We start from the raw sequence: 11,782 nt of genomic DNA on the forward strand, positions 1-11,782 counted from the left end.
GCGTTGATCCAGGGAACGGAGGAGACGCCCCGGGCGTGGGGGTCGTTCCACGGTGCGGTGTTGGGGGCGTCACGTGGTTCTAAGCTGCCCTGTGTGATGGTCTCCAGCACGAGGCCCACTGTGGCGAGGGGACTCGTTGCCCGTTTTAAATGACGTGTCGGCTCGTGCCTGTGGGAGGACACGGAGGACGGGCTGCCCGTGCCCGTGCCAGTTGGGAGGGGGCGGGGACAGTGTCGTGTGGTGCTCGCCATAGGTGACACCAGACAAGCTTGGTGGACTCACTCAGGAAGTGGGTCATGGGAGAGGCGGCTCCCTGGGCTTCACAGGAGCCTGTGGCCGCTGCCCCTTCAGCCCTGTGTCCCCTCCAGGGAGCCTGTGGGTCCAGAGGGGCAAGTCGGCCGCCAGGCCGCTCACGGTTCCGGGTGGCCAGGGCACTGCAGTGTCTGCGCCTGAGGGACTTGACCCTCAGGCCGGGTCCTCCAGACTTCAGCACCAAAGCATCGACAGGGCTGCCCGGGGAAGGTTCTCGCCTCCTGTACAGCCCGGGACGGGCAGCTGGGGGTCCTGCTCAAAGCCTGTCCCCTCCTGCCCAGTCCCGTGCCGCCTCCTGGCCTGACACGGGGTGGAGACCGCTGTGTTGGGAACCTGGCCGGGCGTGCAGCCTTCCTCTGACCCCAGTGGTGTCTGAGGGTCTCTAGTGACCCTGCCCGAGCTGCTTGGGGTAGAGGGTCTTTCACCGGGAGCGCCCGCGGCTGCACACACTTCCCTGGGCACGTGTCCAGCAGGCCCACTTGTCCTTGTGCCGGCCTGGCTGCTCTGCTCTGAGGGGGCACCTCCAGCACCCTGGTGTCACCAGGGGTCCCCGTGTCGCTGGGGTTACATTCTCACCCTAAACATAACGGACACACGAGAGGTCACTTCCAAATAGAGTAACTTTTCAGGCACTCAGGACACCTTTTTCTGGGTTTTTTCATATCTCTAGGCCAGTGGTCGGCAAACTCATTAGTCAACAGCGCCAAATATCCACAGCACTTCTTCAAAAGAGACCCTCCCAGGCCGAAAACCGACTTCTGCGCCTGGGCCGTACGCGCACCCGCACCCGCACCCGCATGTGGTATTTTGTGGAAGAGCCACACTTAAGGGGCCAAAGAGCCACATGTGGCTCGCGAGCCAGTTTGCCGACCACGGCTCCAGGCTGTGGTTTGGCTGTTTTCTTAAACTTGCAAAATCACAATTTCCAATACAGCCTATTGAGGGAAGTCCACAGCCAGCCCCGCCAGTGGCTCAGTGGCTGCGCGTCCCTACGAACCAGGAGGCCAGGGTCAGAGTCCCAGTCGGGACACATGCCCGGGCTGCAGGCTTGATCCCCAGCTGGGGAGATCAATGATTCTCACTGGTTTCGATCTCCCGCTCTGAAATCAATAAACATATATTAACACTTTTAAAATTCCACATCTAAGCGGCCCCACACATTAAGGCAGCGGTTCTCCACCTTCTGGCCCTTTAAATACAGTTCCTCATGTGGTGACCCAACCATAACATTATTTTCGTTGCTACTTCATAACTAATGTGGCTACTGTTATGAATCGTCATGTAAATATCTGATATGCAGGAGGGTCTTAGGCGACCCCTGTGAAAGGGTCTTTCGACCGCCAAAGGGGTCGCGACCCACAGGTTGAGAACCGCTGCTTTAAGGCGAGCGGAGCCTCTAACTGCCCAGAGCGCAGTCCTACACGTGGACTCCACCCCAACGGGGATCCGCGGGCAATCGTTACACCGGTGTCTGAGGAGGCGGCGGGAGGGTGAGCGCTAGGAACACGCGTGTTAGCTGGGCCCGGGCCCCATTCAGGTGGGGGCTGGACCAATCAGGAAGGTCCACCTCCAGCATCCTGTCACCCCCTCATCCCAGATGACTACCCAGGGCTGGCTCTAGGAGTGGGGCCAGGCAGACTCCGCCCCTGAGGCCTCCGGTAGCCGTGACCCTGAACTGGAGTGCTCTGTGCAGGAGGCGAGAGCAGGCCCAGGCGGCCAGGGGTGGTCTGGGCGGCAGGGGGCCTGGTCCAGGGCACAGTGAGGGGAACAGCATTCACAGAAAAGCTATTTATTTACATCCGATGATCTTGAAAGTAAGAAAACCCAACTCAGCCTGGGCGGGGCGCCTTGGCCAGCCCTTGGTGGGTTCCAGGTCCTCCTTCCTGCCTCCCCTTCCAGCCCCTCCTTCCTGCTCAACAGTCCTTCCATCTGGGCTGCTGGACCCTGGGGAAGGGCGGGACGGGAAGGGGGCCCCTGGTCACAGGACCCCTGGGCTGGACACAACAGCCCGGCCCAGCCCCTGCAGCCTCGCTTTCGCCCGTGACGGGCGAGGAGGGAGGAGGCTCGGGGCCAGGGCGGCTGAAGGCCCGGGCGGGGGACGGGCAGTCCTGTCCGGCAGCCCCAGCGGGAGCCCCGCGGGCGGGCGGGCGGGCGGGCGGCCGTCAGGAGTACTTGGTGTTGGAGATGGTCTTCCAGAGCAGCGTCTTGAGGTGGCTGAGCACCAGCGAGTGGTGCGCCTCCACCTGGCTGGCCAGCCCGCTGAGCGTGGTGCAGGTGCGCAGCTGCCGGCCCAGCTCCGCGCGCAGCTCGCGGGGGGCGCCGGGCAGCAGGTAGTCCCGCAGCAGCTCGCACACCTTGGCCAGGTTGGGCTGCAGGAGGTCGCCCTTGCACTGCCGCAGGAGCTGGTCGCAGGGGGCCCGGCAGTCGCGCCCGTAGGTGCAGTCGGTGCTGTGCTCGCAGCGGCGGCCGCGCAGGAAGCGGCGCACGGCGGCCGCGGGCGCCACCTGCTGCAGGTCGGCCATGCGGAAGTCGTACGTGGCCGTGTAGCCCACGTTGGCCAGCGTGGTCTCGCACATGTAGAAGGTCCCGTAGGCGCCGTGGAACAGCTCCTCCACGAACTCCAGCAGGCCGATGGCCACCTTGGCGCGCCAGGGCCATGGGGGCCCCAGCCACTGCTGCAGGGCCTGGTGCAGGGCGGGGGGCAGCAGCGGGCGCAGCAGGGGCGCCGCCCCGTGCCAGGAGCCGGGCGGGACGCCCTCGGTGACGTACAGGTCCCCGCAGAAGCCCAGCAGCCGGGCGGCGTGCTCCTTGTCCTGCAGCGACAGCAGCAGCAGGAACTCGTTGCGCTGCAGCAGGGCCCACACCGACTTGGCCTCGGCCAGCGACACCCGGCTGTCCTGGTTGAAGTCGGCCAGGAGCAGGACCTTCCCCACCAGCGCAGGCAGCGAGGGCAGGTCTCCCAGGTTTGCCTGAAGTTTGGGGCCAAACGAAAGGGGGACAGTGGTTCAGAGCCAGGCTGTGGCTAAGGAGGCAGGACACCGGCCTTGGTGTGGGTGCCAGGCCCTCAGGTGCCCCGGTGCTGGCCGGGTGGGCTGCACCCAGGACCCAGCACATCCAACAGCTTAGAGGAGCCCAGCCTCCAACTGCCGCCTCCTGGAAGCCCACCCTGACTGCCCACCCACCAGCATCTCTTGGAGCTGCTCCGAGGACTGTGTCCCCGTGTCTCCATCAGGGCTCAGGGGCTGGGGGGTAGGCGCCTCAGCACGGAGGTGAGAGCCTGCTGGGCAGGGCCAGTCGCTTCTCCTGCTCTCACCCCACCTCCCGTGCACACCCAGCTATCACCCCACCTCCCGTGCACACCCAGCTATCACCCCACCTCCCGTGCACACCCAGCTAGCCCTGCTCTCCCTACTGACACCCTGGGAGCAGGGTGCTCCCTGCCTCGTGGGCGAGCCTGATGCTTGGAGCTGGGGCCCAGCCAGAAGCCTGACCCCCGGAAGGCCCCACCAGGCCTGCCTCCTGCTCTGTGCACACGCCCTGGGCATGGACTGGACGCAGCCCCCCGAGAGCGGCTGACCTTGAGGAAGCTGAGGGTCATCTCGCGGAACTCTTGGATGGAGGTGCCCCGCGTGGGCTTGTCAAACAGCACCAGCTCCCGCCGGGGCGCCGCCTCCGCCGCCTCCTCGGCGCCCCGGCTCTCCTCGATGCCGCACTTGATGGTCACCTCCTTGCCCTGCCAGAGCCCGCTGTACACCTGGGTGGGCGCAGGGGTCCCCATGTAGAAGTCCCCCTCCCGCTGCACCCAGGCCTCTGAGCCAGGCCCCCAGACCGCGGGGGAGGCCTCCCGGCCCAGCCCTGGCCTGGCCGCCCCGGGCTCACCTGCTGGCTGGGCACAGAGGACAGGCAGGTCCGCCACTCCACCTTGTGCAGCTGGCACAGGTCCTGGCACAGGGAGCCCGAGATGATGCCCTTGTGGTACTGGTCACACTAGGAGGAGGACAGGCTGGGAAGTGGCCTGGGAGACGGGGCTCAGGGGCTCCAACACTGGCCGCCCCGAGCCCCCCCTTTACATGCTGTACCCCTGGGCGGTGGCCGAAGCCCTCATCACGTCTGCCAGGGCCCCTGGCTCCTGGGCCACATGCTCCTCAGAGGGCCCCAATGCTGGCTCTCCGCACTGAGCTCTCCGTCTGTCCCTGCACCATCCCTCCATCCGGAGACACCGGCTTCTCCTGGCTCAGTTGCTGAGCAGGCAGCCAGGCCGGGACAGACACGCACCCTCACCGCTGCCCAGGTGCCCGGTTAGAGCCCACAGCCAGCGGGCACGTGCCAGCTGGGTAGGTGATGCAGTCCAGCTGCCTCCCCCTCCTGAGGCAGGCAGGCTCCCCCAGTGCCTCTCTGGACTGTCTGTCCCCTGCAGCCCCTCCCACCCCCACCACCCATCAGCCAGAGGCACAGCGGGGAGCTCTCAGCAGCCATCCTGTCGGCTCCAGAGTAGCTGCTGGGCAGGAACAGGGCAGGGGTGAGAGAGCCGAGCCGGCCCTTCCCTCTGCAGGGACCGGAGTGGATTCTGAGGTGCCCTCGGTTGCCATGGAGCCCAGGCCTGGCCAGCCAGGCCCGGAGGAGGCAGAGGCAAGGGAGCACAGCGCCACCCATGCGGGGAGGAGGGAGGACGGGACAAAACCAGGCTGAGGCCTGGGCTCCATGTGAGGGCGGCGTCGGCTGTGGCAGGCCCGACGGGGAAGGGAAAACAGAAAATCCCAAACCGCACCCTCCACCCCCAGGAGGGAGGCCCCCACCCCAAGGGGTCTGCTCTGCAGCAAACCCCAGGGTGGCTGCCAGGGACTGTGGGCGGTGTGTCCTCGAGGCCCGTTTCCCGTCTGCAGTCTGGGCCGCACTGGGGACGCGGAGAGCAGCACCCCATCCTTGAGCCCGGGGCCTGCCCTCCGGGTGTGGCCTGGACGAGCTGCGGAGCCTCTGAGGCAGCTGGGGGCCCTCAAGGTCACCAACATCTGCCCGTTCCCGTCTCCTTCCCAAACCTCTGGAGTCCGCCCATCTGTCCATCCCTGGCACCAGCCGTGCCCCCCTGGGTGCCTGCAGGGCGCCCCCAGCCCTGCTCTCCTCCTACCACCCCATCTCCTCCTCCGCCAGCCGGAGGGTCCCTCCTAAACCCACTTCAGGGCCTCAGAGGACGGCGGGTCCCTGCCTGGCCCGCCCAGGCCACACGGGGAGGGGCGGAGCCCATGCCCAGCCCACGGGGACACTTACGATGACCGCCTGGCACACGTGCCCACGGCAGAGTTCCGTGTAGGACGAGTAGTTCACGTACGCCAGCCAGCTGCCCGCAAAGACGCCCAGCCAGACCAGAAAGACGTACTTGACCCTGAGGCCCGGGAGCCGGCCCTGCTGTGGGGGGAACACGGGGGAAGCGCCACATTTGGGGGTGTCACCCCCTCTCCTGCCCCAGCACCGGCACTGCGCGGCCCAGGGACGCCCGGGGGCCTCCCCACCTTCCCACCCCTCGGCTCACACACTCGGAGGTGGGGGCAGGTGCCCAGGCTGTGACTGTAAATCCATGGGCAGCCTGGCCGGGTGGCTCAGTGGGTGAACGTCCACCTGTGAACCTGGAGGTCACGGTTCGATTTCGGGTCGGACAGGCCCGGGCGCGGGCTCGATCCCCAGTGGGGGGCGTGCAGGAGGCAGGAAGGGAGAGGGAGAGATGGAAACACCAATGATGAGAATCACTGATCCACTGCCTCCTGCACGCCCCCTACTGGGGATCGCACCCGCACCCCGGGCCTGTGCCCTGACCCGAAATCGAACCGTGACCTCCAGGTTCACAGGTCGACGTTCAACCACTGAGCCACCTGGCCAGGCAATAAAAATACATTTTCAATAAACACACGGGCAGGTAGAAAATCAGTTTCAAAACGGGGGTCAGAGGGGAGTCAGCTCTGTACTTTGCCGAATAAAGATGTTTTACACGTCTCCCTCCTGTCTTGCCCTCATTCCGTAGCGACCTCTGATGAGAGTGGGCGGAGAACGCCGGGCAGGCGCCGGCCTCCAGCGGGGGGAGAGTTCCCGCTGGGCCCCGGAGGCCGCTGGGGCAGAGGGCAGCGCCCTGGCCGCACAGTCGGCCGAGCCTTGGAGCCCGGGCCTCACACACCCACACTCCCCGCAGCCAAAGGGGGCACAGCCCAGGGCCCCTGCCAGGCGACCGGACTCGGCGGGCGCTCCAGGCGGGAGTCTCACCGCCTCAGGAAGGAGGGGTCCTGACGCCCGCCCGCCGCGATGGACCCTGCAGGCCTGACGCTCCGCGGAGGACACCAGGCACAGCCCGGCCAGGGTGGCCCTGGCTGAGCACCGACCCGTGAACCAGGTCACTGGTTCGATTCCCGATGGGGCTCAGTCTGGGTTGCGGGCTCATCCCCAGTAGGGGGCGTGCAGGAGGCCGCCCACTGATGTTTTTCTTTTCTTTTCTCTTTTTAAAAATATGTTTCCATTGATTTTTAGAGAGTGGAAGGGAGAAGGATAGAGATGAAAAATGATGAGAGAGAAGCATCATCGATAGCCAGCCTGTCCTCAGAGGAGGCACCATGGCCAGCACTGGCCACGCCCCCCTACCTTGCAGCCTGGGCGCCTGGGGGGGACACTGAGGAGCAGGGGGCGGGGCCCTGGGGCCCCTGGAGCCGGGGAGGAGGTTGGGCCTCAGGCCACTTGTCCCTGCCCCGCGCCTGTTTCCGTCAGATTTGTTCACAAGGAAAAACAGGAAAGGGGGGGGGGGCGAGCAGCTGGGGGTGTTGTGGCTGTCGGGGTACTTCCCACTGGGCGGGGCCTGGGTGGGCTTTCAGCACTGGGTCCTGGGGGGCAGGAGGGCAGGCTGGACCCGCGGGTGGGGGTGGGGTGGGGGGCGACCAGGCGTCAGAGAGCCATTGCAGGAGCCTGCAGAGGCCCGCACAGCCCTCTCCCCACCCCAGCCCTCCAGGCGCCATGTCCCTCCAGGCCGCTGACCCCTCTGGCCGACTAGGGCTGGACCCCAGGTCCTCATCTCCCGTGGGCCCTTCCGCCAGGAGCAGCCCGACCCCCTCCTCCTGCCGCGAGGGAGCCCTGGGCGGGGCAGGCCTCCCTCCTGTGCAGGAGCCACGGGAGGGGGGAGGGTGCTGGGTGCTGGGGGACAGGCCAGCACCATGACTGCGCCCACAGGTGGCTCCCCACACGCACCGCCCACCCGGGCGGGGTTTCACTGACACTGAGGGCGGCGGAGCTGGGCTCAGACCAGGGGGCCCCTGGGTCCCTCCCGCTGCAGCCGCTGTGCCCCCCCACTCTGCAGGGCTGGGCCGCCCCTTCCATCAGGGCTGGGGCCAGAGCATGGGGGGGGGGCTCCCCACGGGCCCTGGCGGGCACAGGGCGTCTGGCAGACACGTCACCCACATGGCCCGGGGCTCCCAGTCTCCCCGGAGCGGAGCAGCTCAGGGGGGCCCTGGGCCAAGGAGGCCACCCCGGGGCAGCCTCGCGCTGGGACCCAAAGGCTCGGACCCGGCCGACCTGCAGGCCTGGGTCACAGTCGCGCCCGGAGCGCTCGGCTCCGCCTCGGGCCTGGCTCGGACCGCCCCCCCCCCACCCCCGCGGAGGCGGCGCCCCCCCCGCCCCCCCCCAACCCGCAGCCAGCGCCCAAGGCACCGGGCTCCCAGCAGACGGAGGGCCTGGCGAGGGCAGGCCTTGGCAAGGTCAACCCGGGGTCAGGCGCCCCCTAAACGCCCGCGGGGTGCCTGGGGGAGGTGGGGGAGGTCCCTCTTGGGGCGTTTCTGCGCCCCGAGTTCCCGCTGCAGAGCGAGCCTTGTCTTTCGGTGGCGGACAGAGGAGCGGTTCTGGGCCTCGGGGAGCGGGTCCTGCGCCCGGCCCCTCCCCCGCCCGGCGCATCGCGGCCCCGGCGCCCGGCGGCCACGCACCCGGCGTCCTGAACCCGACCCCGCTCCCACCCGCTCCCGCAGGACCCCACGCGCGGCCTCCGCCCAGCACCGAGGCGGGCGGCGGGCGGGGGGCGGGCGGGGCGCCTACCTGCGGGCCCCGGGCGAAGGGGCGGAGGAGCACCAGGTGCGCCAGGCGCCGCAGCCGCCGCATGGTGGGCGCCGGGCTCGGCTCCCCGCTGCCCCGCGGGCCGGTCCGCAACGGCCGCGCTCCTGCCGCCGCGCGCGCTCTCCCGCCGCCTTCTCGCGAGGGCGCGCTCCTCCGCGGAGACGGGGGCGGGGGGCGCTGCTCGGGGACGCGGGGGGAGGGGGAGGGGGAGGGGCGGGGACAGGAGGGCGGGGGAGGGGATGCTCAGGGGCGGGGGGAGGAACGGGGACCGGAGAGGAGGGCGGGCGCCGCAGCGGGGAGCCGGTCCGGGTGGAGGTGCCCGCACCCCCCGCCGCGCGCCCCCAGCCCGGAGCCTCCCGCACACCCGGGGGCGGGGCGCGATGCGCGGGTGAGCCCGGCCTCCTTCAGGCCCTGCGGCGGGTCCGGGTCCGGGGCGGGGAGCCGGGCGCTGTGGGGACAGGTCCCGAGTGGGGCCTCCTCCGTGTCTTAGAGGACAAGTCCCCGCACCGTTCCCCGCGCAGCCGTGGGCGCTCGCACCGGAGGCGCCTGGGCAGAGCCCTGAGCAGCCCGCCCCTGCCCTGCCCCGCGGCCTGGGCACCTGGGCACCGACGCTGGGCGCCCAGCCCCTCACCCTGGGGGGTGCCACTGGTTCTAGAGGCGCAGCCGAGCCCTGTCCCTCCGCGGCGGGGAGCCCGGGTTCTGGGTGCGATCGGCCCTGAGTCCAGCGCGTCCCCCAGGCCCGTCCCCGCCGCCCCGCCCTGGCCTTCCCCGGGCTGCGGGGCAGCTGCGCGTGCGGAGGGAGGGGCGGCCTGTGCGCCTCTGGGGCAAAGGGTGCCTTCCCTCCTCTCCTCGGCGCTGGCTCCTGGCTCTCGAGCTGAGCTGCGGGGTGCTTTCTGTCCGCTGATGGGAGTCCACACCCCACAGGGGGTCGGGAAGGTTTTCTCCAGGCCTCTGGGCTGTCGCTTCCGTTTTCTCTTTATTGATCTCAGAGAGGAAGGGAGAGGGAGAGAGAGAAACGTCCATGATGAGAGAACCATGGATCCGCTGCCTCCGCTCGCCCCTCACTGGGGATGGAGCCCCACCCCGGCCTGCGCCCCCGCGGGAACCAAGCCCGGAATCAGCGGCCGCCTTTCCCACCTCTCGGGGCAGGGACGACGCCCGCCCACTGAGCCGCCCGCGGGCTCCTTCCCGGGGCTCCTGGAGCACAGGGCGCTCCTTTCCGTAGGGTCCTGCACTCATGTCCTCTGCCGACAGCGCGCATGCGTGTGTGTGTGTGTGTGTGTGTGTGTGTGTGTGTGTGACAGATCGAAGAAGGCTTGGCCTAACCCGATCACAAAGGTTTTCTGACTGAGGCCCGCGACCCCCACACCTTGAATCACGTGGCCCACACTTGGACACCCCGTGCTCAACCGAGGGCGCTGTCCTCAGGTCCAAGGCCACGATGGTCCCACAGGAGAAGCCACAGGGCCTCCAGGGGGAAGAAGGGCCTTTCTCAGGAGGGCGGGGTGGGGGATCTGGAACATCCAAAAAATCTGGACAGCGTCCCTCCAGACAGCCCACCCGACAGAGGCCCCCTCTCTGGGCAGCCACATTCGGGGACAAGCTGCCCGACCTTGCCGTGGGGACCAGGAGGAGGGGATGGGGAGTCAGAAATCTTTTTTTTCTTTCTTACTTGGGGAGAGGGTGTAGATCACAGAGGTAGGAAAATTCCTAGAAGAAATGGGCTTCGGAAACAAGTTATGGAAGGCCTGGGAGCTTGGGGGTGAGGCAGCTGATGGTAATGTGCCTGGGGCGGGGGGGAGGGGTGGGCTAGGGGGGAGGCCTGGGACCAGGACGGGGGGGAATGTGGAGCGGCTACAGGGTTTGGACAGGTTCAAGCCTCGGACTGATGAGAGGGCACAGTCCTCTCATGGCCACGTGCAAATCCCAGCGTGGAGGGCAGGGCCCTCCCAGCACAGTGATAGCCAACAGCTGTGGTTGTGAGCTTGAACCTGTGGTCCGAACACGCGGCCCCACGTGCCTGAGTGATCTGGGCTTGATAGAGTTCAGGTGCATGTAACTGAGTAGGATCGAAACCCCCGAGAACGTTGTAAACATCTTGAATACGCCCTTACTTTGCCTCGTGGCATCTGCTATAAAATAAAGACACGGCTTGTAGTCCGTGGCGCTGTCTCTCCATCTGGGAGCAGCGTCCCACCCAGACCCAGCTTTCTTCTCTTGTCTGTCTTTTCTCCATCCTTCACCGCCCCCTCTCAGGGTCACTGAACCGGGCTGAGCTGGCACGGGCGGCACATCAGGCGCCCTGGGGCTGAGCATGCCCTGGCCATGCTGGCTCGCCACAGGGGAAGGCCTGGGGCGGGGGGGGGGGGGGGGGAGGGAAGGTCTGGGGCCAGGAGGGGGAAAGGCCTGGGGCCGAGATGGGGGGAAGGCCTGGGGGGGGAGGCCTGGGGCTGGGGGGCCTGGGGCTGGGAGGTGGGGAAGGAAAGGGTGGGGGTGGGGGGGGATGACTGCTGGAGGCCTGGCCCAGCTCAGGAGGGAGAGTCAGAAATCAGCCCGGGCCTGTGGGCAGTGGGAGGTGAGGGCGGGCCCTACGGCTTGGCCCCGGCCCATGATGGGGAGGCTTTCGCAACCAAAGAGGCACCAGACCACCGCTTAGCCTCAGGGGCTGGGAGATGGCGCCCAGGGCGGCGGGGGGCGCGGGTGCAGCCCACGCCCGAGAGGCACTCACAGTCCCAGGCAGGCAGCTCGCCAGGAGCCGGGTCAACACCGGGCCGGGCCCTCTCTACCCACATCCCAGGGTTCTGGGAGGACAGCCTGTGGGCAGACTGTCCCCCTCACTGCAGCCCAGGAGTCCGTGGAAATAGGACAGGTTTCGTCACAGGACCCCAAACCAGGGGCTGACGCCGGGAGAAGCGGGGTTTCTCCTTCGTGCAGCTGGGTGAGCCTCCGGAGCCAGCACCACCCCACACTGCGCCCCAGCATCACCCCACACTGCGCCCCAGCAGCGGGGAAGCAAAGAAGGACCTGGAAACACCAGCCTCTGCTGCTCACACCCCATTGGCCTGCGCTTAGTCACATGACCTGACTTGCTGCGAAGAAGGCGGGGAAACCAGTCTTTTCTGAGCAGCCACATGTCCAGGTAAACTCCAGGGTCCGGTACCCTCAGCCTCGGGCACAAGTATGTGCAGGAGAAACGGGCGACGCAGGCCCCGGGCACACTGCCCTTCCAGACACAGCCCAGCCCACTGCCCCACCCTGATGACCTCTAGACTGAGGTCAGAGGTCACCCAGTTCCCTGCAGGCAGGTGTTCAGGGAGGCGTGGCTCAGTGGTTGAGCCTTGACCTATGAACCAGGAGATCAGGATTCGATTGGGAAGTCAGGGCACAGCCCTGGGTT

General features: G+C 67.6%; 1 protein-coding gene across 2 annotated transcripts; it reads right to left on the bottom strand.

Annotated features, from left to right (window-relative positions):
- Positions 1-2,085: 2,085 nt before the first annotated feature.
- Positions 2,086-8,518, bottom strand: DIPK1B (divergent protein kinase domain 1B). Of its 2 annotated transcripts, none has more exons than XM_081103488.1 (5): positions 8,368-8,518; positions 5,578-5,715; positions 4,192-4,299; positions 3,890-4,066; positions 2,086-3,281 (listed from the first exon to the last, which is right to left on the bottom strand). In XM_081103488.1, exons 1-5 carry the CDS (start codon positions 8,428-8,430, stop codon positions 2,475-2,477), a joined length of 1,293 nt encoding a protein of 430 aa, XP_080959614.1. In that variant the 5' UTR covers positions 8,431-8,518; the 3' UTR covers positions 2,086-2,474. The 2 variants fall into 2 exon arrangements, with proteins under 2 accessions (XP_080959614.1, XP_080959615.1); XM_081103489.1 differs by having other exon boundaries at positions 5,578-5,712; positions 8,368-8,489.
- Positions 8,519-11,782: the final 3,264 nt, after the last annotated feature.

This window comes from Myotis nattereri (genome assembly GCF_964212035.1).
Source record: "Myotis nattereri genome assembly, chromosome: 12".
Classification (NCBI taxonomy): Eukaryota; Metazoa; Chordata; class Mammalia; order Chiroptera; family Vespertilionidae; genus Myotis; species Myotis nattereri.

Bases quoted from the DNA above. Each gene is read 5' to 3' on its own strand.
- DIPK1B (XM_081103488.1), bottom strand. From the start codon at position 8,430: ATGCGGCGGCTGCGGCGCCTGGCGCACCTGGTGCTCCTCCGCCCCTTC. The intron at 5,716-8,367 runs GTAGGCGCCCCG...TTCCCCCCACAG, and splicing joins CCTTCGCCCGGGGCCCGCAG to CAGGGCCGGCTCCCGGGCCT. The intron at 3,282-3,889 runs GTCAGCCGCTCT...CCCAAACTTCAG, and splicing joins TGACCCTCAGCTTCCTCAAG to GCAAACCTGGGAGACCTGCC.